The 22,141-nt window shown below is 43.8% G+C and overlaps 6 protein-coding genes across 13 annotated transcripts in view; 4 read left to right on the forward strand and 2 right to left on the reverse strand.

The window, feature by feature from the left end:
- The window catches only part of LOC108596494 (potassium channel subfamily T member 2), an 83,915-nt gene extending 79,614 nt beyond the window's left edge, over positions 1-4,301 (forward strand). For 5 of the 8 annotated variants that reach the window (XM_033293226.1, XM_033293225.1, XM_017982311.2 and 2 more), the window contains 5 exons: positions 399-593; positions 949-1,154; positions 1,212-1,554; positions 2,720-2,908; positions 2,965-4,301. In XM_033293226.1, the coding sequence (XP_033149117.1) occupies positions 399-593; positions 949-1,154; positions 1,212-1,554; positions 2,720-2,908; positions 2,965-3,246 (1,215 nt within the window). In that variant the 3' untranslated portion in view covers positions 3,247-4,301. The remainder of the gene's footprint in view (positions 1-398; positions 594-948; positions 1,155-1,211; positions 1,555-2,719; positions 2,909-2,964) is intronic. The other 3 variants (XM_017982315.2, XM_017982319.2, XM_017982318.2) reach the window with 3 other exon arrangements.
- A 1,034-nt stretch (positions 4,302-5,335) lies between these two features.
- LOC108597156 (nidogen) lies at positions 5,336-14,617 on the reverse strand. The gene is made up of 10 exons (XM_017983563.2): positions 14,033-14,617; positions 11,339-11,818; positions 9,938-11,287; positions 8,260-8,673; positions 7,792-8,201; positions 7,579-7,736; positions 6,443-6,697; positions 6,210-6,384; positions 5,869-6,153; positions 5,336-5,807 (listed from the first exon to the last, which is right to left on the reverse strand). Exons 1-10 carry the CDS (start codon positions 14,267-14,269, stop codon positions 5,528-5,530), a joined length of 4,044 nt encoding a protein of 1,347 aa, XP_017839052.1. The 5' UTR covers positions 14,270-14,617; the 3' UTR covers positions 5,336-5,527.
- LOC108597157 lies at positions 7,107-7,661 on the forward strand. Its single transcript, XM_017983564.2, has one exon. The coding sequence runs from the start codon at positions 7,197-7,199 to the stop codon at positions 7,569-7,571; it is 375 nt and encodes a 124-aa protein (XP_017839053.1). The 5' UTR covers positions 7,107-7,196; the 3' UTR covers positions 7,572-7,661.
- Positions 14,618-16,649: 2,032 nt separating the features above from the next.
- LOC108594650 lies at positions 16,650-17,504 on the forward strand. The gene is made up of 4 exons (XM_017979792.1): positions 16,650-16,745; positions 16,911-17,024; positions 17,078-17,234; positions 17,293-17,504. The coding sequence occupies exons 1-4, from the start codon at positions 16,650-16,652 to the stop codon at positions 17,502-17,504; spliced, it is 579 nt and encodes a 192-aa protein (XP_017835281.1).
- Positions 17,505-17,510: 6 nt separating this feature from the next.
- LOC108595553 (uncharacterized protein C16C10.8) lies at positions 17,511-18,817 on the reverse strand. Its single transcript, XM_017980813.2, has one exon. The coding sequence runs from the start codon at positions 18,745-18,747 to the stop codon at positions 17,911-17,913; it is 837 nt and encodes a 278-aa protein (XP_017836302.1). The 5' UTR covers positions 18,748-18,817; the 3' UTR covers positions 17,511-17,910.
- Positions 18,818-19,142: 325 nt separating this feature from the next.
- Positions 19,143-21,576, forward strand: LOC108595165 (ribonuclease Z, mitochondrial). The gene is made up of 2 exons (XM_017980337.1): positions 19,143-20,418; positions 20,469-21,576. Exons 1-2 carry the CDS (start codon positions 19,152-19,154, stop codon positions 21,542-21,544), a joined length of 2,343 nt encoding a protein of 780 aa, XP_017835826.1. The 5' UTR covers positions 19,143-19,151; the 3' UTR covers positions 21,545-21,576.
- The last annotated feature ends 565 nt before the right edge of the window (positions 21,577-22,141 follow it).

Consider the following 22,141-nt stretch of genomic DNA (forward strand, 5'->3'; position numbering starts at 1 on the left):
ATTTGTTTATAACACAAGCTCCACACTCATTTAATTACTAACATGTTTTGGCTATTAGTCATTACACTTAACTGGCATGTCACACACACACACATACACAGCTATATAAATTTAAGTGTTACATGTTTTTTACACACACACAGACAAACACACACATAAAGATAACAACGTTAACATGCAGTTATTTTTGCTTCTTTACTGTTGTTCAACATACAATATATAAATATATTTTTAATAATAATGGAAACTTGTATAAGCATTAACTGTATAACGAGTACAAGTGTCTGCCATTACAATTAAATATCAATTAAATATGTAAATCATTTTTTGTGTTTAACCAAAATTCATTGAAATTTGCATTCGCATACATAAAAAAAAACGAACAACAACAACCACAGTACGACGAGGAGACTGGCACGCCCGACTCGACCAAGGACAGCACGGAAATGCTGCGCGGCGTTACATATCGCCCACCCTCAGCAGGTGGTGGGGGTGGTGGTGCTGGTGCTGCTGCTGCGGCTGGCAGTGGCAGCAGGTCGCGCCAGAAGTCGGTCAACTGTTTGGGTGGTTGCTCGGAGCGTAAGGGATCATCTGTAAGTAAGCCGCAACAGCTCACACACATACATACATACAACATACATACACATGCTGTCACTAATTCAATTGATGGTGGGGGGGGGGCATGCAAGCAATTAAGGTAGGTGTGGTTACGGTTATGGAGTTTGCAAGCTTTTAAGCCGCATGTTGTTGCCAACAAATTGTAGCATGCCACATGCAACTGAGGCTACGAGATCGTTTCATTTGTAGCTGCACACACACACACACACGAACACAAAAACAAACACACACACATACACTTGAACAATTAACAAAACGTAACTAACTAGCGCATTGCATTGCATTTGCTTATTTTGCTTTTGGCTTTAAATTGACTTCAAATACTTGCAGTATTCGATTAACTTGGCGGACGAGGCGCGCGATAATCACGCACAGCAAATCGAACGCGCTGAGATTGCCAATCTGGTGCGCAGTCGCATGGAGTCCTTGAACCTGCCGACCAATGACTACGACGATGTCAGCGAGAAGCGCAATCATTTGTCCTATGTGATAATCAATCCAAGCTGTGATCTTAAGCTGGAAGAGGGTGATCTCATGTGAGTAGTGCTGTCTCACACGTCGTATGCGTAATGTGCATTACTCTTCTTTCACAGCTATCTGGTGCGTCCGTCACCGTTCTCGGCACAAAAGACGTTCGAGCGCCACAACTCGCGACGCAAATCAAACATTTCCTTCTGCTCGAACATCAATCTGGGTGCGACATGCGGTCCGCAAATGCCACAAATGCCCAACACCGCCGTCGGAGCTGGCTCGCGTCGCGGCTCCGGCATCGCCGGTTTGAACCCCATGCAAATGCAGAGCGTTCAGACATTGGCCGGGTATGGATCATCGCCACGCTGTACACCGCCGATGCAGCAAATTAAATCGAATTCTCTTTCTCTACCCGATAGTCCGACGGTGGTTGGCTCACAGCGCGGCAGGAGTAACTCATTGCGGGTTGGCTATAATTCTCTACTAACACACACACACGCACACTCACACACATACACTCACTTACACGCTTTACTGTTTATGTTCACGTTTATTAACAACACTAAACACACCTGTGTTCGACCCACACATAGTTCGACTGGCAGTGTCGTCAAGTGTTGAATTTATAACGCATACGCAACGTGCCCACACACACACACACACAAACCAGTTCCAAGTATTCCAAGCATGCCGCAAAGCCACGTGAGCGTTGCATAAATTCACGCTGCAGACACAGCGCAGTTGCAAACTTGAGTTATATATAAACTTGCAGAGCTTGCAGAATCATTAACTTTAAATTGAGATCAATTAAATTTGGCTTCTTTGCTCTGCCAGTTTGTAGCTTAAACTTTTCAACGGTCTACCGTTGTTTTGTTATAAACAATTGGCTAACACAACACTTACTTAAACAGCTGAGCACAGTTGCAAAAAAATGAAACAGAAAATTAGACAAAGTTGTTTGTTTTTGTGGTTGAAGCACCTCATAAAATGCAACATTGCGCTCACGAGCAAAAATCCAGTTAAATCCACATGTCGCTCAGCGATAAGCATCAAAATTTTGGTTGCATTATTTTCACTTTTTCTTTGTTTTTTTCTTTGCGCTTGTGTTGTGTTCATTTATCGTTCAATACTCGTAAAACCATTTTCATAAAATGACGCGTTACAATAAGCCGCAGCATTCGACAACAGCCGCTACAACAGCAACAACAACAACAGCCACAGCCCACAGCCAACAACAACAACAACAACAACAATGTATCAGCAACAATCATCAAAAACCATAAAAGCACGCACGCCACGGATAAATCACATCACGTATCCGTAACGTTAGCCAAAAAGAAACAAAAGCATTTCAAATAAAAGCAATCAGATAATAGAGCTCATCATCCACTACTACGCCAAGGACTGAAGCGTTGCATTCAGCATTCTGCATACTGAGTTTAATGTGTTCAATGTGTTTGCACAGAGTTATGAACAAGCGTTGTAGCCAATTTGTATTGTATATATCGCATATATATGTGTGTTTGTCTTTGTCTGTGTGTTAATTGTTTGACTGTTATTGACAAGCGAGCCAATGCTAATGCGCCGGCCATTTCGGTTGGAAATCCTTTGTGTTCTCTTTCACTTGCAGATCGATAACGATATATTGCTGCGTCGCTCCTCGTCGCTGCGCCAAGGACTGCCCAGCGTGGGCGCAAGTCATGGGCGTCGCAAGTCCTCGCTGGAGGAAATTGGCATAAGTCACTTCACCACGCTCATGCAGGCAACGAATCACAGCAATCCCATCAAAATATCGCTCAACGGCAGCATTGGCATGGAGGTAAGCTCAGCCTACTTGTTGCAGTTGAGGTTACTTATGTGCGAGCGCTTGCGCAGAATCAAATTTCATTGCAGGTGACGCCACCGGAGGAGCCTACGCCAATGCTGGGACTGCCCTGCATGATGGGCGGCGGCGGCGGCGGGGGCATAAATCCCTCAGTGCAGGGCGGCGCTGGTGGCGGCATGCTGGGCGCCAGCTCCGCGCTGGCCATTAATACGGCCGATCTGGGACCCGGACCAAGCACATCCTCAGGCTCAACGCTGCAGGCGCAGGACTCGCTGCAGCAGTCGTCGTCGCAGGTGTCGTCGCCGCAGCATTTGCAGGGCACGATTGTATGATACAACCTAATGTGGGGTCGCCGACTCCGCTCCAGCATGTCGAAGAACAAATGGATATAGAATACGGCCAGCACCCACAGACGACGCGATAAGTTCTAACCCTAAGCCCAAACCCAAAGTATTAGCAGCAAAACTAAAGTGAACCCAGCCCACCCGTAAGCATTCAGCTTTTGTCAGTCAGCGTCTGTGGTGTGTGTCTCAGCTAAAGCCCCCCCTTAAGTAATTATTCATTTGCCTAGTTAAGCATAAATTGTAGCCACTACTACTACTACCACTACGATTAGCGTATTTGATTTGAAGCATTTGCGATTTTTCATTAGCAATAAATTATATTCGGCAATTCAGTCTGCTTTATATACAAAATGAGGCATAAACGTGTTTTTGGGAACAACAAAGTAGTCTAACTATTGGCATATTGGCAATGAGATATTTAAGCACAAACATTATATACTAAATGTTAGTTAGCTATTGTACATATAACTGTAATATGCAATGCATGTTAGTTGGTTAAGCGAAACTTATCATCGTCGATTCATTACTGGCATATCGAGTAGTAGCGCATTAAACACAATTATTACGCATACGACACTTGTGTCGCACAAGTCTGTGCTTTAGCCTTTAGTAGCAAACAAATACCGAACGCGCTATGTATATAATAAGTTTTAAAACAAAGTAAAAGAGTTTAGTAATTGTATTTAGTCTAGCTTTTGCCAAACTGTCAACTACAAGTTTTCTTGGTTTCATTTGCAGCACAGTTTGCTTGTATTTAGTGTACAAAAGGTGCTATCAATGTTACACACACACACACACACACACACACATAATGCTATAATTTATTAATTCGTTTTGTACAAATTCTCGTGGTTTTCAAAAATTAATAAAATGCAAACAGGCTTTGGTATACACAAATGCTTTACATAACAAAATTAAATTTAAATTGGCGCATAACTGTGTTATGTAACTCTTTAGCTGTTGTATATAGTAATAACTAAGCACCAAGCATTCAAGGAACTGCATTCAAACTATTAGAGTAGTTAACAAAAAAAAAAAAAAAACAACGCAAAACCGAAAAAAAAATTAATAATTGTAGCTAATATGTTTTTTCTAGCAACTAAGTTCGTAAAATTGTACGGCCTGAGCCATAACGAAACTGTACCAAATCCAATGAGCTATATCCCTTGCACTTAACTGTACATACTTAGCATACAAAATAAGCTGAAGTAGTGAACAAAACTAAATGCACCTTGCGCAAGCCCCAAACACGTCCCAAGCAAAACAAGCTATAGATACATATACATATATAGCTAAAGCATACTAGGTACCTAACACACACACACACACACACATACATACTTACTATATAGTTTAGTTACTAAACTAGCGCACAGACAGTTTTATAAGTGAATTTTACTCGAGCATCGTTCAAGATGATCACGATACGAAAAAAGAAAAACGCATTCCAGTGTCTCAAGAATCTACAGTTATGTAGCTTAAGCTTAAGCTTAGCTCACCTACATACAATTTACATTACATACATAGACATGCATCTTAGCGTGCATACATTACAAACTATTTAAACTTAAATTAGCAATTAGTGAATGTCTCAATGTACAAAAAGCAAATTGGCCATGCCAGCAATTAATTAGCGAAGCAAGTGACAAACAAACAAAAATAAGAAGCAGAACAAATTACCAAACATGTATTTGATTCATAAAAGATTGAAGTACTATATTCTGTTTAGTTAATAAACTTGCTGTAATATTTAATTGTGCTCTTCAAAAAGGCATAAACACAATAAATTCAAATTATATAGTTGAAGCATCAAGTGGTTTTTCTCCATTTCATCAAATGCTTAAGCTGCATTAAGACAAATATCAAATATTGATGCTATAGAAAGATTTGTTAACTCGATGTACATCCTACAATGAAGTCTGCTGGACTCAGCTGTTGCCACATTATATTATTTATTAAGTATACGTATTATTTTGCTTTGTTTTTGATTGCATCAATTGCCTTTCAATTATTATTTAAATATATAAATGTGGCTTTGAAATTTAAACCCTTCACATCATTGTATTGTATTTAAAGATATTTATTAAGTTGAGTAGCTTTACAAAAAATGGCACACACAGTTAGTTTTTGTATTATTAAGTTATCATTATGTTTTGGTTTTTGTTTTTGTTTTTTTGGTTGCTTTGCTGTTTGTTGTGTTAACTATTGTAGACGTATACAAAAATAATAATTTCATTTCACTTGTGAATTTGAATTTTGAGCGCGCGCTTCACTCGCGAGCAACTGGCTCTGGCAAGGCGTAGGGCGTGGCCACAGCGCAGCTGCTGCTGGCGCTGGTGCATTTGCAGCTCTTGCCGGAGGGCGCCTTGCGATTCACCAAACACAGACGCGAGTCGGTGCAGCCGCCATTGTTGATCTGGCAGAGGCTCTGGTACTGCGGGCAGTGCTGCTCCACGGACGTCATGCCGTACATCTTGTGGCTGCCAAAGAAGGGCGTCTGCAAGGCCTGCTGACGCACCCCAGCGCTATCGACGCTCTCCAGCTTCTTGCTGTTGTTGCATAAAAATTATAAATACTTAACGTTTAAGTCATTGACAGTCAGCAACTTACGTAGTCCAGTCGGTCCAGTAGAATTGATCGTGTGTATAGGTGAGTCCGAAGGGATACGATAGATTCTGCGAAATGGTGCGCAGCTGATGGCTCTGGGCTTCGATGCACTCCACCTTCTTGCTGCCTGCATCGGCATAGCAGAGCTCGCCAGTGTGCTCCAGCACGACCAGCGAATTGGGCAGCGTAACTGCATCCGCGCCCAGCAGCAGCTCACGACCAGTGCCATCCAAATCAGACATTTCAATCTTGGGCGACGAGCGATCCCAGTCAGACCAGTAAAGTTTTCTAGTTAACAAGCGAACATTAAAGTTAAGCAAACTATGGGCAAGGCGCAGACTTACTCTCTATAGGGATCCACAGCAATGCCACGTGGATTCACCAGCTGCTTGTTTATAATAACAGCGCGCAGCGTGGGATCATCCAGGCTAGCCACCTCAATGGTGTCCTTAACCGAATCCGTCCAGTACAAGCGACGCGAGATGACATCAATGGCAATGCCCTCCGGCGATTCAATGTCTGCAATTAACAATCCCAATTAAATGAAATCGGGCATTGCTTTTGAGTCGCTGCTTACCTGTGGCAATAAATTCGCGTCCATCGGTGCCATCGTACTTGGCGCTTAGAATCTTCTTGGCTGAAATGTCGCCCCAGTAGACGCGTCCCTCCACGCAGTCCTTGTCCAGGCCAATGGCCATGGAGGCCACCTTAATGGGCTGCACATTGCGTCCGTTCAGCGGCACACGCACAATGACCACACCCTGGCTAACAATCAGGAAGCCTGAATCATGCTGCTGGCGCTCAAAGCAAACCGAGCCGTTGCCATAGAAGCCTGCAATGAAAATTTAATATAAATACATTTAATTCATAGCAAATTAAATTATTATGTATAGCTGCAGCTAATTCAATTCAACAATAGTTTGATTGCATACACTTATATAAAAAAAAAATGCGTATACGTAATTTTGAGTTGCATTAATTTTGAGGCAGTCTGATTGATAAACAAAACAATTAATGACTGAAATAACCAAAATAGAAATTAGTAGCTATTTAGAATTAATTTTTCGAATACTTTCAACAATTATTGGGACACTTGGAATGCTCTGCAGGCTCTGGCTGCTTCCTTAAATATATAAGCCACAATTGTTGTTGCTGTTATTTTACAGATATTAATTCAACAATAAAAATAAGTACGTTTAGCTTGTCCTTAATCTCTGCTTAGCTGAGCAGGCGCTGCAAAAATTTCAAAGCTTACAACTCATTGGCAAATTCCAAATTTGATGTAAAATTTTTCGTAGTAGTAAAAGCAAAACAGAGATTAAAGCGTAAAAATGCGTTTAGCAAACCAAATGCTAACAAAATTCAAGTGCCTGGGGCTGATACGCTTTACGCAGCCGCCGGACATGCTCAGCTCCAGCGGCATACTGATGAAGCCCATGGCCGCGGCTGTGGAGCAGCAGCGACGCTTTGCGCAGAACTACGAGCACTACAAGCGCAAGTCATCGGCGCTGCAGTCGATGCGCGAGTTCTTCATGCATCCGCTGACCTGGGACCGCAACAATGGCTACTTGAACGTGCTGCTCTGCCTGGCCATTGTGGGCTTCTGCTTCATGAATAGCTGCACACAGTGCCCCCAAGCGAAGCAACAAGAGCAGCAGCAGAAGCAGCAAGCTGCAGCAGGAGCAGCAGCTCTGCAGCAGAAATAGAGCTCACCTTGATTGCAGACGCAGACGAGACCATTGTTGGTGGAATGGCAGCTGGCGTTCATGTCGCAGAGCGTGGGATTGTTGAGGCAGTTCTGCTCCTCGACGCAGACGTAGCCATCGCCGCGATAGCCCGCAATGCACTGGCAGCTGTAGTTGGCCGGATCCCTGCAAGCAAACTGTGCATAAGATTTAATTCTGAGTGGAGCTGCGCTGCACTTACTCCGTGGGCTCGCAGGCGGCGTGAATGCCGCAATTGTTGCGCACATTGCAGGGCGTGGGACGACTGACGCAGCCGGCAAGCGCATCGCCTTGGTAGCCATCAATGCACTGGCAATATTGCACCGCCTGCTCCGCATCCCACTTGCACATGGCATTGGAGCCGCAGTAGACAGCGCCACAGCGTCCCGCGGGCACACAACGATCGCTCAGATCACGCTCGTATCCCTCCTGGCACAGGCAGACACCAGCATCGCAGAAGGCCTGCTCACCACACTGCTCCGCCGACTCGCACTCCGGCGCCAGCTGGCAGCGATAGCCGTCGCCAGTGTAGCCGCGAGCGCAGACGCACTCGGACTTGCCCAGCGCATCGTTGAAGTCGCAAGTGGCATGAGCATCGCATATATCGGGTTTCTGTGTACAACAAGTCGTGACTATAGCAACACTCAACAGCTGACTACGCACTACTTACAATGGCGCAGGAGTCCTCAATCAGTTCGCAGCTGTAGCCATCGCCGCTGTAGCCGGGATTGCAGTTGCAGATGTGACGCAGCTTGTGCTCGAACCAGGAGCATCGGGCATTGATATGACAATTGGCATCCACATCGCATGGCACCAGCTCCTCGTTGTTGTCCATTTCATAGCCGCCAGCATAGCGACAGCTGCGTCCATCCTCGCTCAGATCGTAGCCCTCCGGGCAAGTGCAGTCGCCTAGGATATTGCATCGCGGCTCCAGCTCATGCTCATCCAGCAGGATGGGCACGCAGCGTCCGTGCTCCCAGACCTCATCGTGGCCGCAGATATGCTGGCAGTTGTAGCCATCGCCAGTGAAGCCCTCGCGGCAGCTGCAGCGTCCCTCAAAGCAATCCGCATCCGGCGAGCAGCGCTGCAGCAAAAACACAAACAGAGTTTAATAAACAAACAAAGTTGACATGATTAATAATGTAAAACGAATAAAAAATAGCAAAAGGCAAAACAAGTGTTTGGTTTTTCATTTGGCTAAGCAATAACTAGAAGGCAATAGCTAGAAGGATGCAGGATTTGTAATGCTAGGAGCGAGAGCAATTGCTTTCGATATTCAAAATGCAAACAAAACTGTTCTGAGCACTAATTGCTTAAGCTTAACTTAGTGATAATATATGGTTACAAGCAGAAAACTATCTCTAATCTAAATATATCCTATTATAATTTATATATAATATATATTGCCTTATTCACTTTTCATTTAATTAATACACGAGTAGCGTGCCTTGTATTTGTAATTATTTTAATATACATTTAATAATAAATGGGGGGGGGGGGGGGGGGGGGGGGGGGGGGGGGGGGGGGGGGGGTGGGGGGGGGGGGGGGGGGGGGGGGGGGGGGGGGGGGGGGGGGGGGGGGGGGGGGGGGGGGGGGGCTGACGTCTTGTATAATACAATTAAGTGCTGCTTAAAGTGATCCACTCTTAATAATAAATCCTGCTACATCTGTATGACGCGTCAGCCAAGCGCACCACGCTGTCTATATTGAAAATTAGAATGTGAATAACTCCTAAGTTATTAACACGAATTTTCTAAAATTATTGGCATCGGTCCAAACAATAACCAAGTGTTTTTTGTAATTTTTTTCAGATTTTTAAATATTTTTTTATTTCTTAATATGGTTTATTTTTCGATTTGCGAGAGAGGGGGAAGAAATAAAACAAAATAAAATAAAAGCGTTGAGGTTTGGATATAGGAGCACCTATATACACAATTTGGTAGCTCTAGCTCTAATAGTTGCTGAGAAACAGTTGCTCAAATATGCAGACGAACAGACGGACATGGCAATATCGACTTAGTTTTTCTTGCTGATCAAGAATATATATACTTTATGGAGTCTGCCACGCCTTACATACATTTGCACAACTTCATGATACCCTTTTCCATTTTTTACAGAAATGACAAAGTGTATAATAATACTGCATATATTAAGTAAGAACTCAAGCTTTGGAAATGTTAATATATTGCATTAGTAGCAACAACCACAGACTATAATCTTACTACAATCAACCCTCTATAACATCAGCAGTTGAATATTTTCTTAAGATTAGTTTTGTTTAATAAACAAATCAGTTTGCAAAAACAAATTCGATTTCAATTAAAAGTTAATATTCGATTCGAACTTACATAACAAGCATCCAGATGCTGCACATTAGTTTGCTCATGTCCAGGCTGATAGTCCACATGCTCGCCAGGCAGCTGCGACTGTGGCTGCTGCGGCTCCTGCTCATGCTCCTCAGCTCCTGTGGCTGGCGTGCTGCTGGCATATTCGATATTATCGGCCGTATCATTGCGCAGACAGCGATAGCCGTTGCCCTCGAAGCCTTCGAAGCAGACGCAGCTGAAGCCGCCCTCGTTGTTGGAGCAGAACGCGTGCTCATCACAGACATGTGTGCCCAGCGCACACTCGTCCAGATCCACGCAGAGCTCGCTGCCGTTCTCGTCCTGCTGCGCCGCATAGCCATGGCGACAGTCGCAGCGATAAGTATCCTCATAGGGCATGCAGACCGCATGCTCGCCGCACTGGGCGCTGCCATCGGTGCAGGCATTGGATTCCGCATCCACGCCAATCTTGCTGACTGCGGAAGTGCGCAGCGCTTCGTCAGTGGGTGAGTAGTCGAGGGCTATTTTGGACACTTTCTGCATGACGCGACTGTCCGTGGGATCGGCATCGTCGTCGCGCAGGCAGCTGCTGTAGACAATGCGCTGATCCAGCTGAAAGCCAAGCACACGCTGCTCCTCCACCAGCTCCAGCTTGTGCGACTGCAGCGAGTGCAGCTCACCGGGACGCACAAAGCGATACTCATCCGTATAGTCGGGTAGGTGTAGCGTCACTCTGGGTGACACCTGCGGCACCTCACCATACAGCTGAATCTTAACCGACAGCTGATCCCAGTAGTTGAGTCCCTCGAACGTCTGATTCACCAGCAGCACCTCCCCGGAGTCGTACTGTATGCGCGAGAAGTGTTCATAGCGTCCGCCCGTGAGCTGATAGCCATTGGCTGCACCCTTCACCGGCTTGGCGAACAGCCAGCCCACTGTAGTCAGCAGCGGCAGCACCACACGCAGCAGACCCGCCTGTTCCTCCTGCACGGGATTGATGGTGGTATAACTGCGAGTATCTGTTGTGACCACATACGACTGCAGCTTGGCGCGCTCATCCACGGGCAGATTGTTCAGCTGGCCCTGCAGTGTGCCAGTCACGCGCATGGGCAAATCATTGGCCAGGCAGGAGCGTCCATTGCCATAGTAGCCGGACTCGCAGACGCAGCAGTAGCCCTCGGCCTTGTCGTAGCACTGGGCGTGTCGATCGCACTGATGTCCATTGCCGGAGCAGCTCTGAGCCAGCGCAGGCGACTCGGTGCGCGTTTCCGCATTGTTGGGCAGCACAACATTCTCGCCAGGCTGAATTTGCGCCACCTGATAAAGCCACACGCCGGGCACGCCCAGATTGGTGCTCTCGCTCAAAAAGCGCGCCTACAATTGAATTGTTTATTAATTGTTTATTTATATTGTAGTGGGACTTACATTCTCCGATCCAGAGCCATTGAGATTATAGTAACGTCCATCTTCGGCCACAAAACCCGCCTGAGCGCGTATGTCCGGCAATCCAAACTCACCCGCCTCGCCCTGTAGCCAGTTGAGTCCACCATCGGGATAAATGAACTGCACAAAGGTCTGTTGAGCATCAGCAATGAGCGCCACCTGGAACGTGTTCAGCTTGTCCGTCTTGGAGTTGAAGTAGCCCACATTACGCCAACTGGCCACAATCAGCTGCTGCGCCACAAACTCCGTCTGATCCGCATACGCATAACGCACCAGCTGCTGCGCCTTCTCCAGCGTCGCTGCATCGCGTGTAACAAACAGCGAAATGGAGCTGTCGTCGTTGCTGTTCGAGGTGTCCACATTGGAGTAGAAAGCCGCCACCGAGGGATATTCCAGTGGGAAGGGCTGATTCAAGTACTCGGGGAACTCCACATTGAATGTCAATATGCCGTTGGTGTTTATCTAAGCAGAGGAAATAAAATATTCAAATTAGATTTTAAAACAATTAAAAATATATAACAAAGAAAAATAAATTTTAAATCTAAGTCTGAAGTATTCTTAAACAAAATTTAAGCAGCTGCAAAGCTTAAAGAGATACGATTGCTTGGAATAATATAAAAGTAAATGATAAGTTAGCTAATAATATTTAAATAAATTATATTAAATTTAATCTAAAACAATAAGTCAAAGTATATAAAAAGAATCTAAATACAGCTTTCGCTAAGATGAATCAAAAATTCGTAATGATTCAATGATTATACTTACTAATTATTTTATTTCATTTATTTTTTTTTTTTTTTTTTTAAACTTTATTAGGGCATAAGGTATACCCCGTTACCAAATGCCCTTTTATAGCCTTTTTGGCTTTTAATTCAGCCCATGTGGGCACGCCGGCTAGTCCTAAGTCTAGCTTTATCAATTTATTATTTAATTGCTGCTGAATTTATTTTATGCTCACTCCTGTTAGGCAACATTCTAGCCAAAGCTATATGCATCCATTTACTGACTATCAAAGCAATTTGCTGCAGTGCATTTAAAGAGGTGTTGGGCTTAAGAATGTGCCAGAGCAGGAAGTGCATAAGTGCTAAGAGGCCACTTAACATTAAAATTAACACTTAACTCTGGCGGAAACTAAACAACAACAAATCATTAACAGCCTGGCCCGAGCTCTGATCAGTTGCAGCCACCCCTAACAAATGACGCTCCTAATTGAGTTCCTTGTCGGCAGCAGCAGCATCTGCAACGGCTCTAAAATTAGCTCCCAACTCTCCAGCTGTGCCCTCAAACTGAATCTCACTTGCCCAACTGCATTTATTTTCCAATTGTTTTTCTTCTCTTGCTGCTGCACATTTTGCCTGTGTAAACAACTTTAGATAATTGGAGCACAGGTGTTTGTGTTTTTCTTTTTCGCCTTAGACATTCCATTTTGCGGTTGCCAACAAGCCGCAGCATAAATCAATTTGCACCCCCAATTAGCACACAGCGTGTGGAAAATATGTGAAAATATTTAGCATAACTACGAGATGAAAAACATTTAAGATTGAAAGATTAAGCTGTTAGCAGCACTTTGGCTATTAATTTGGCAGGCATTTTGGGTAATTAGTTTTCAATTTGTGGTGTGAATTATTTATGTGAATTCAAAATGAAATACAATTTAATTTAAAATGAATACAATTTTCAATAGACAAAAAAAAAATATATTTTATGTTTGTATGTTGTTCAAATTTTAAAGAGATCTGAATAACATAATATGTAAACATATTTTATTTAAGCATTTTTTTATAAAAGGAATAAAGTTAATCGACTGTATATGCATAAACAAGCCAATTGTTGTAATATAAAAATTGTTAAAAAATACATAAGCTGCTTATAATTTATTTCGAATGTTTTCAAAACTATTTATTGGCTTACTTTTGCTCGCAACAGGCAATTCAAAATAATTTTTAAGAATTTTCAAAGAGTTTTTTGCAGCCTGTTTGAAATTTGTCACATTAAGCAACGAACATTAATTTGCTTTAAGCTTTTCCAGCTAAAAGGCGTTTGTTGATTTGCCTCAACGGAAATAGAAATGTGTCGCTGTATGTGTTAAAATTTTGTATATGGCCTGAACGTTTTAATGCCGCATGCTATTTTTTAACGTCAGACACATAAATTCAGTTAATTAGCTAAACGAAAATAGTCGACACTAGCGCTAAGAGCGCTCATAATTTCAAAATGTACTCAACACAACAGAAAACGAGAAAAATCGGAGCAACAACAAATAGGCGGACATTTGGCTGGGAGCCAAGGCGGCATAGCGACATGAACATCAATGGGTTGACTGGCTATTTATTGTTGTAAAGCGCTAAAAAAGATCGCCATGGACCACCCACCCCCAGGCAGGCGGCGGGCAGCGTGCGTGCGAATTGTATCTGACAGATACTTAAGCTACATATAGGCCACATTTCGTGTCGAAATTCGTGTCGCTTCAAGTGTGTGTTCTATTTTGTCAGTGTGTGTGTGTGTATTGCTATTTATAAAAAACCCCCCTCTGCTAACTAAACCCCACAAGATCAGACAGCGATAGCTTAGAAGGCATCAATGCATCCAGAGCAAGCAACAAAGTCATTTCTTGCTTATGCAAATAATGTCGATTGATGATTGCGTCTTATCAGTATCTCTCATTCATATACTCACATAGATCTGCTCGTACTTCTCGCCATAGAAATTGACGGGCTGCTCCAATTGGAGCAGCGCCTGCTCGCTGTCGCCCTTGGCCAGATATTGGAGACTGCCAGTGCCCTCCACAAACTCGTACAGCTCGTTGGCGCGCAGGCTGTCCAGGTGGTGTTCATATTGTGCGCCAGCCAGACCGATGAGCAGACCGATCACAGCCCACACTAGGCTTAGTTTATTTTGATTAATTGCCTTCATTGCAAACGTTTATTCTGCTAATTGTAAGATTTAATTTGTATATATGTATTTTGTTTTAAACTTTTGCTTGGTTTTAATGGCAAATGTTTCACAACATTTTCAGGTTTTCACTTTTGCGCCTTTGGCCACTTTCGAGTTTGATCCAAAAATATCGTTTTGGCTGTTTATAAATAAAATTGTGCGCCGGCAGAAACTATAGAAACTATCTATAGTCCTCTTAGTATAGCTAAAGTGCTTTTTGGAATTCTATTGGTGTCTTCTCTTGGAAGCGGCGGCGCCTTTGCCTAGAGACCCTAAACCGATTCTACACACACAGACGATTCTTCTATTCAACGAACCGCACGCGCTGCCAACCAATTCTCAACTGAAACACTCTGATGTGCTATGGAGCGCTCTTCAGTTCGGTTTCGACAAAGCGTTACAATGACAACGGACACATGTGTGTGAGCGCCTCTAAATTATATGCGCTTGCATATATATGTGTGTTGAAAGCGAGAGTCACTGCTGGAGTCTGGCCAGGCACACACAATTGCAAATGCAATGCAAATGGCATCCACATGCAATGCAATCCATGCGGTTTCTCTCAGCGAGAGAGCGACGAGAGAGAGCGCAAACTAATGAGAGCGCATTTGTTTAGCTGAGCGTGTGGGTGAAAGAACTGTTTGAGTTTCAGACAAATGAGGCAATTTTCATTTTCATTATTATTATTTGAATTCTGTGTTTTCTTTTTTATTTGCTCATTTACGATTATTTATGACTATTTGCTTTGACTGCTGTCGTTTTATGAGCAACACGCATTTGAATTAAATATGTGTGTATTTATTTACAGTAGATGCTCGCAAACTGAAATTCTAGTTTGAAATTCTATATTTTTGCAATTTGGAAAGAGTTAACAAACAATTCAAAAGCAATTAAAATTTGACAAGCTTCTTATTTATTTTGCTGTATCTAAAAATTAATTAATATTATTTTTAAAAGAAATTGTTAGTTCAGAATTAAACTTAAAGGAATAAATAAAATATATAATAAGCTTTGAATGCCATTGGAATTTTTAATTAAGGCAGTGTATAATAAAGTTTGCAAATAAGAATTGTTTGCATTGTAAAATTGAATTATCGACATTGTACTGTATTTAAGAATTCGGGGAAATTTTTTAAATAAACTAACCTAAGCAACCTTTTTTGAAATTATTTGGTCTGCATGTTTGTTGATTAAAAAGCGGAAAAAACTTTATTTACTTTGCATTATTGTATTGCATTAAATTATTTGAAGGTAAACTATTTTTTAATGCGACTTGAACTTGATTGAACTATTTTCAAATTCATTAGAAATAGAATTTATTTACTAAACAAAATAATTTATGCACTAAATAACGAAAATAATGTTGTCTTGCATTAGCATAATTAACAATTGGGAGCGCCTTGGCTTGCGTCAGACTTAATGAGTCCATTGCATTTACAATTACAATTCGAAATGTCGGGGCATATGTTTGCCTACTCCCCGACAATTTGGAGGTGTGCGATAATGGGGCAACCCAAAAAAAAAAAAGAATTATAAAATAAAGAAAGAAATTAAGCCGAAAGAAATCAAAACAAGGCGCACGGATGCGCTCAGTTGGTTTAGCGCGTTCCAATTTCTAATGAAACGATCGGCGGGGGCAACGGGCATAGGGCACGTGCCGCTTGATTGCGGCCGCATGCCACATGCTGCATGCCACAAATATCAAAAAACTGCTGCTGCTGCTGATGCAGCCGCTACCTACCACACACACACCACATACCAAACGAGCGCTGTCCAGGCAGAGAGGGAGCGGCAAAGTCAAAAATAAACAATTGAGAATTGTGGGAGTCTGCGCCTTGACTGATGACGCTATGTGCAACGACTCGCAACGTAGTTGGAGTTGTAGTTGTAGCTGGGCTATTTATGATGTATTTCTCGGTTAATTAGTTGCAGCTGGGGCGCAGGGTGTGGGCATGGTTACTACTTGAAGTTGGTTGAGCGCTTCCGCATGCATTTATCTAAGACACATTCACATCAGTCGCATGTCCAAGTGCTTTGAATTTTGCTATATTTGGAAGCAGGGCGCGTCAGCTTCATATATATGTTGCCGCTTGATCGATGATGGATGTACGCCTTTACACCATTAATCTTGGCCAGAGCGCACGTGTAAATGCGTTTCCTGGAACTAGAGCAGAGCCACAACGACTTCAACTTCAACTCTCATGATCATGATCAGCGCACACAGCATTTAAATTAATAAATTAAATTAAGCTTGTAATTAAACAAAGCGAGTAAAGTTTAAGTAATTAAATGTTACGCCAGATTAAGCAGTAATCGCATATAAAAATGCCAGCTGCTCTGAATCTCACATTTTCAAAAAATGTTTTGGCTGCTGTTGATCGCCGCTTTGATGCTGGGCTGCCAAGCTGAGCCGGCAATGGACGAGGATTGTGAGCTGCATGCATCGAATACAATGGTAAGGATAAGCAGGCGAAAGTCGAAGGCACTTTGATAGAAATTACTCAAAAGAAGCTACTACTACTACTACTACTACTACTTTTGCGACTACTACAATTTCTACTGCCAAATAAACACCATCATGCCATCAATAAACACTTCTCACTCTCTCTCTCTCTCTCAGCACGACTTTTGCTGTGATCTGCATGATGAAAATCCACATTTTATGGAATGCCAAATAGAGTGGCATGAGAAGATTCACTACATAAACGAGGAGCAGGAGCTGGAAAATATTTTTGTAAATATAAAGTAATATTTGTTTAAAGCTATTGCTATTAACTTCACTTGCAGTGCACGGCTGAGTGTACAATGAACAGCACTGAATATTTGGCTGCCAATCGTCAGTCCTTGAATCATAACAAGGTGCGTGCTCACTTGGAGATGGAGCTGGCCGATGAGGCGGATGAAAAGCTGCTATATGAAACTTATGTCAAGTGCGACAAACATGGTCAGTCTGGCTATAAAGCTATAAGCTGCCACGCTTAGCTAAATTTATTTTATTGCAGCACTTGAACTTTTAACGCACAAGGGCGTGCAGGCATTGGCCAAGCGCTTGGAGGCGCATGGCTGTCATGTGTATCCTGGACTAGTGATGGAGTGCGTCTCCAACGAGATGACGCTCAATTGTCCGCCGAAGCGTTTCCACAACGATGCGGCGTGCACTACGAATCGCGACTACTTGAAAAAGTGCATGCACTTTTTAAAATACAAAGCTTAGTGTGCGTGCGTAAACTTTATTGTGACGCCACAGTGCTGTCAAAAAATAAACGTTCTAAGCAATTTAGTTAAGCAACTGCTGCTCCTGCTGCTCTTGGGGGCGACGTGTAGTATGTGCGCCGCCTCTAGGATCCGCAGTCACTTGTGTAAAGGGGCCCGCCATTAGTGCCAGCACGCCCAGTAGCCACAATAGTTTCAACAGCTTCATCTTGTCAACTAGCCTCAAGCTCCAGCTTAGCGCGCATTTAAATAGTCTTAGATAAACATCAGCTATAACAATTTGTCCGCTTTGGCGGATGTGAAACATAAATTGACGCTAGCTTATTTGACATTTACAATATTTAATCGCTAACGATTAGAGTCTACATACAAGTTAAACTACGCTAGAGACTTAATGTAGTTAAGATCTAACACTGCTTTACTAGATTGCCGTCCTGCTGCAGTGCATCGCATTTTTTCAACTGCTTGTCAAAGCGTTTGTGGAACTTCTTGGACTGCTTTTCGCTAAGTTCGGTGAGAGATAAATGCTTGGTGTACTTCTTCAGTAGCTTGCTTCGCAGCTTTTCCAGCTGCAGACCCTCGGGCTGCTTGGCCACCAGCTTTGTCAGCTGTTTTATCCAATCAAATTCGCTGGCATCGCTTTCCGCTTCAGCTGCGGGCGCTGTTTGCTCCGCTGCGTCACCATTCTCCAGCTTTGCCTTCTTTTTGGGCGGCGCCTCAGTTGCTTTGTCTGCATTTTGTGCCTCAGTCTGCTTAGCAGCCTTTGCTGCCGCTAATTCAGCCTGCTTGGCCTCCTTCATTTTGTTGAGCTCCTGTTCGAGTATGTTCCACACCTCGGTTGCCTGCTGCCGCTGCATGCGCATGCAGTTGCCCACAAAGTTCTCGAACTTGGCTTTCTTGCGCGGCACATTGTCCACGCTCTGCAGTCGGTCGAACGCATTGCGCAGCGATGGCGTTAAGTTGTATTCGCTGCTGTCCAATATGGCGCGTATAATATCCATCCAGCTCTCCTGTTTCTGTGCATTCTTGTTCTTTGGCTCCTTGGGCACAAAGTTTTGGTTTGAGTACTTTTGTGCTTCCGAGATGCACTTGGTGTGCGCCACATATTCCTCATCGTAGAAGTCTTTCAGGCAGTCCATGCAGGAAACATTCTTTGTCTTGCCGCGGCAGCGTGTTTGGTAGTGCTTCTCCACAGATGGTTTCTTCACGGACTCGCCGCAAATGTTGCACGTAAAAAAAACCATGTTTATTTGATATATTAATACAAGAGGTGGACGGCAAATGCAAGAATGTATTCCACGTGCGCGCGCTGCTCTCTTTATTTACGTTTTCGCTATCGATAAGAACTATCGATACGCTAGCGCAACTGTTGAGCCGCTGCTGAGTAGAACAGCTGTTAAGCTATCGCATGGCATGGGCGCGATAAGTTCAAATTCAAGTGCTTGCTTATTCGCTAATAATTAATTCAAAACTATAATGCACTCCAATGCTGCATATTTCAATAGTTAATTAAAATGCGTGTTACACTAATTCATGAAATTGAATAATTCAAATGCAATTGGTATGTTTATTTCATCAGTTAATGAAATTGCAATGTCTGGCAACTCTAGTATATCAAACAGCTGGGCGTAACCACGCTGGAGGCGCTATGTGGCTGGCGAAATTGCAAACGAGTTGTGGATGTATTAAATTGCAAACGAATGGACGATTCATTAGGAATTTGACAACACAACACAGCAGAATGAGTTGCAAAACAATAACAGTTGACCAGGACGATGAAATACGGAAACTGCCGGACAAGTATGAGCGGCAGCCAAACGTCCTGCGCAAGAAATTTACATCTGGTGTGCCGGGCACAGTAAATCTGCAAGTATTAGGTGCCGGCGCCAATGGATCACCAAGCTCGGTATATTTGTTCACAGATCAGGCGCGTTACCTGTTTAACTGCGGCGAAGGCACACAACGCCTGGCATACGAGCACAAGACGCGGCTGTCCAGACTGGAGCATATTTTTGTTACACGCAACACATGGACAACAGTCGGTGGACTGCCGGGACTGGCGTTGACTGTGCAGGATGTTGGCGTGCGTAACTTAGGACTACATGGGCCACCTCAGCTAGACACAATGCTGCAGAGCATGCGTCGTTTTGTAATGCTAAAGAATTTGCAAATAGACACGATAGACAGCACGCAAAGAGAACTATTTGAGGATTCCATACTCAGTGTGCAGCCAGTGGTGCTGACGAGTGAGCTGCAGCCAACACAAGAGATACTCAGCTACATATGCAAGCTAAAGCCGCGTCCAGGTGCATTGAACCTGGTCAAGTGTGTGGAGCATGGGGTGCCACCAGGTCCATTGCTGGGCAAGCTTAAAAACGGGCAGGACATAACGCTGCCTGATGGAAAACTGGTGCGTTCTGTGGACGTAACGGAGCCTGGTGAGACAGCGCTGTCCTTTGTGTTTATTGATGTGCCCAGTGAGGATTACTTGCCTTCGTTGGAAGCGCAGGCGACAGAGTACAAACAGTTGGCTGGCTCAGAGCTCACCGAAGTGGCGTTGGTGGTGCACTTTACGCCAACAGAAATGACAGCTCAAGCAGCTTATGAACGCTTCATGGCGGACAATTTCTCGCCAGGCACGCAGCATATTTATCTTAACTCTGCACTGAATAAATTCTCAGGCTGTGTGGCGGCAAATCGCATACAGTATCAACTGAATCAACTGCATCCACACATATTTCCACTGCTCGCCGAGTCGTTGGAGCTGCAAGACAGCTGTCCGAGCTTAAATCTGAGCCAGAATTTAAAGAAAACCAAGCTGGAGGATGAGCAAAGCAATGAAGAGCCAACGCAAACAGAGCAAGCGGCACAAGGTGTCGGCTCCATGAGCAGCTTTCATTTGCGGCCAAGAAAAGGTGAGTCATCGAATTTAAGTTAAAAATTTAACTAAATTGATTTGTTTAAGGTCTGGATCGCACGCTGGAAGCGAAGCTGAATCCAGAGGAGTACATAAAGGAGACGCATGCAGTGCCAGGATTCACAGAGCTGCTGGCGCAGCTGCAAAAAGAAACTGAGGCCTTAAAAATAACTGAGAGCAGCAGCTATCCGCGCATTATCTTCCTGGGCACTGGCTCGTGCATTCCCAACAAGACGCGCAATGTTAGCTCCATACTCATACAGACAGCTCCAGCGGCTTATATGTTGCTCGACTGCGGCGAGGGCACTTATGGCCAGATAGTGCGTCTCTTTGGACGCGAACGCACGCAGGAGGTTATGCGACAGCTGCAGGCGGTTTATGTCTCACATCTGCATGCGGATCATCACATTGGGCTTATTGATCTGCTGCTGCAGCGACAGAAACTGCAGCCAGCGCAAAAGTTGCTGCTGCTGGCGCCGCGACAAATTGAGCCTTGGCTGAATTTCTACAATCGTCAGATTCAGTCCATTGCTGAGGCGTATACGCTGCGTGGGAATGGCGAGCTGCTGGATGAGCCATTGACGGACGAGAGCGTGCAGTGCATGGGCCTAAGCGCCATAGCAACCTGCTTGGTTAAACATTGTCCCAGTGCATTTGGCATTAGCCTGACGCTGCAGTCGCAGTTCGAAGGCGAGCCCATTAAAGTAACTTATAGCGGCGATACCATGCCCTGCGAAGATTTGGTAGAGCTGGGACGCAACTCAACTGTGCTCATACACGAGGCTACCATGGAGGATGATCTGGAGGAAGAGGCGCGCATCAAGACGCACAGCACAGTGTCCCAGGCCATACAGCAGGGACGCGATATGCAGGCCAAGCATATTATACTCACGCATTTCTCGCAGCGCTATGCCAAGTGTCCACGCCTGCCCAGCACAGATGACATGCAACAGGTTGCCATTGCCTTTGACAACATGCAGGTCACCGTGGAGCAGCTGCAGCACTATCACAAACTCTATCCAGCGCTGCTCGCCATGTACGCTGAGTACACCGAGGAGCTCGAGCAGCGTGCGGTGAAGCGAGAGCTCAAACAGGAGCGAAAACGAAAATTAGCACAAACGTGATAATTAATTTTACTATTCGTTAAATATTTAAATTTAATGCATGTTGATGAAATGAAAATAAAATTTAAATTATATTTTCTAATTGAGAATATATGAAAAACTACAAGACTATGGAATTTGCACTTGCACTGTAAATCGTTGAATCATAAATAACTCAAGTTAATAATAGTATTCCCATCTCAGTCATTACAGTTAGTCAGTCTTTACTTTATGGCAGTACATTCACTACTGACCTGGAACTGAGCGAGAGCTTCGCTACTTTGTTGCGGAGAGAGCAATGGGATGGACTTTGTTTTGACTGCAGGTAGCAACTGAACAAAACCTCAACAGATTTAATTCTTTCTCATAACATTGAGCTACGTGACCAATTGCTGTTTTTCTTTGAATCATTAAGTAAAATGTTTTAATTTTAAACATAGCTTAATTGTTGCTTTGTGAAATAGTTTGATAAAAATGTGTCAACAATTCATTAAAAAAATTCTGAGCCATGCAAATGTTTAAATTGCTTGAGATTTGGGAGTTTGTTTCCCATTTAAACTTGTCTTTCAATTTACAAACATCCACACTATTTATATATATTTAAGTAATAAGCATTTG

The sequence above is a fragment of the Drosophila busckii genome, chromosome 2R (genome assembly GCF_011750605.1).
Source record: "Drosophila busckii strain San Diego stock center, stock number 13000-0081.31 chromosome 2R, ASM1175060v1, whole genome shotgun sequence".
Taxonomy (NCBI): domain Eukaryota; kingdom Metazoa; phylum Arthropoda; class Insecta; order Diptera; family Drosophilidae; genus Drosophila; species Drosophila busckii.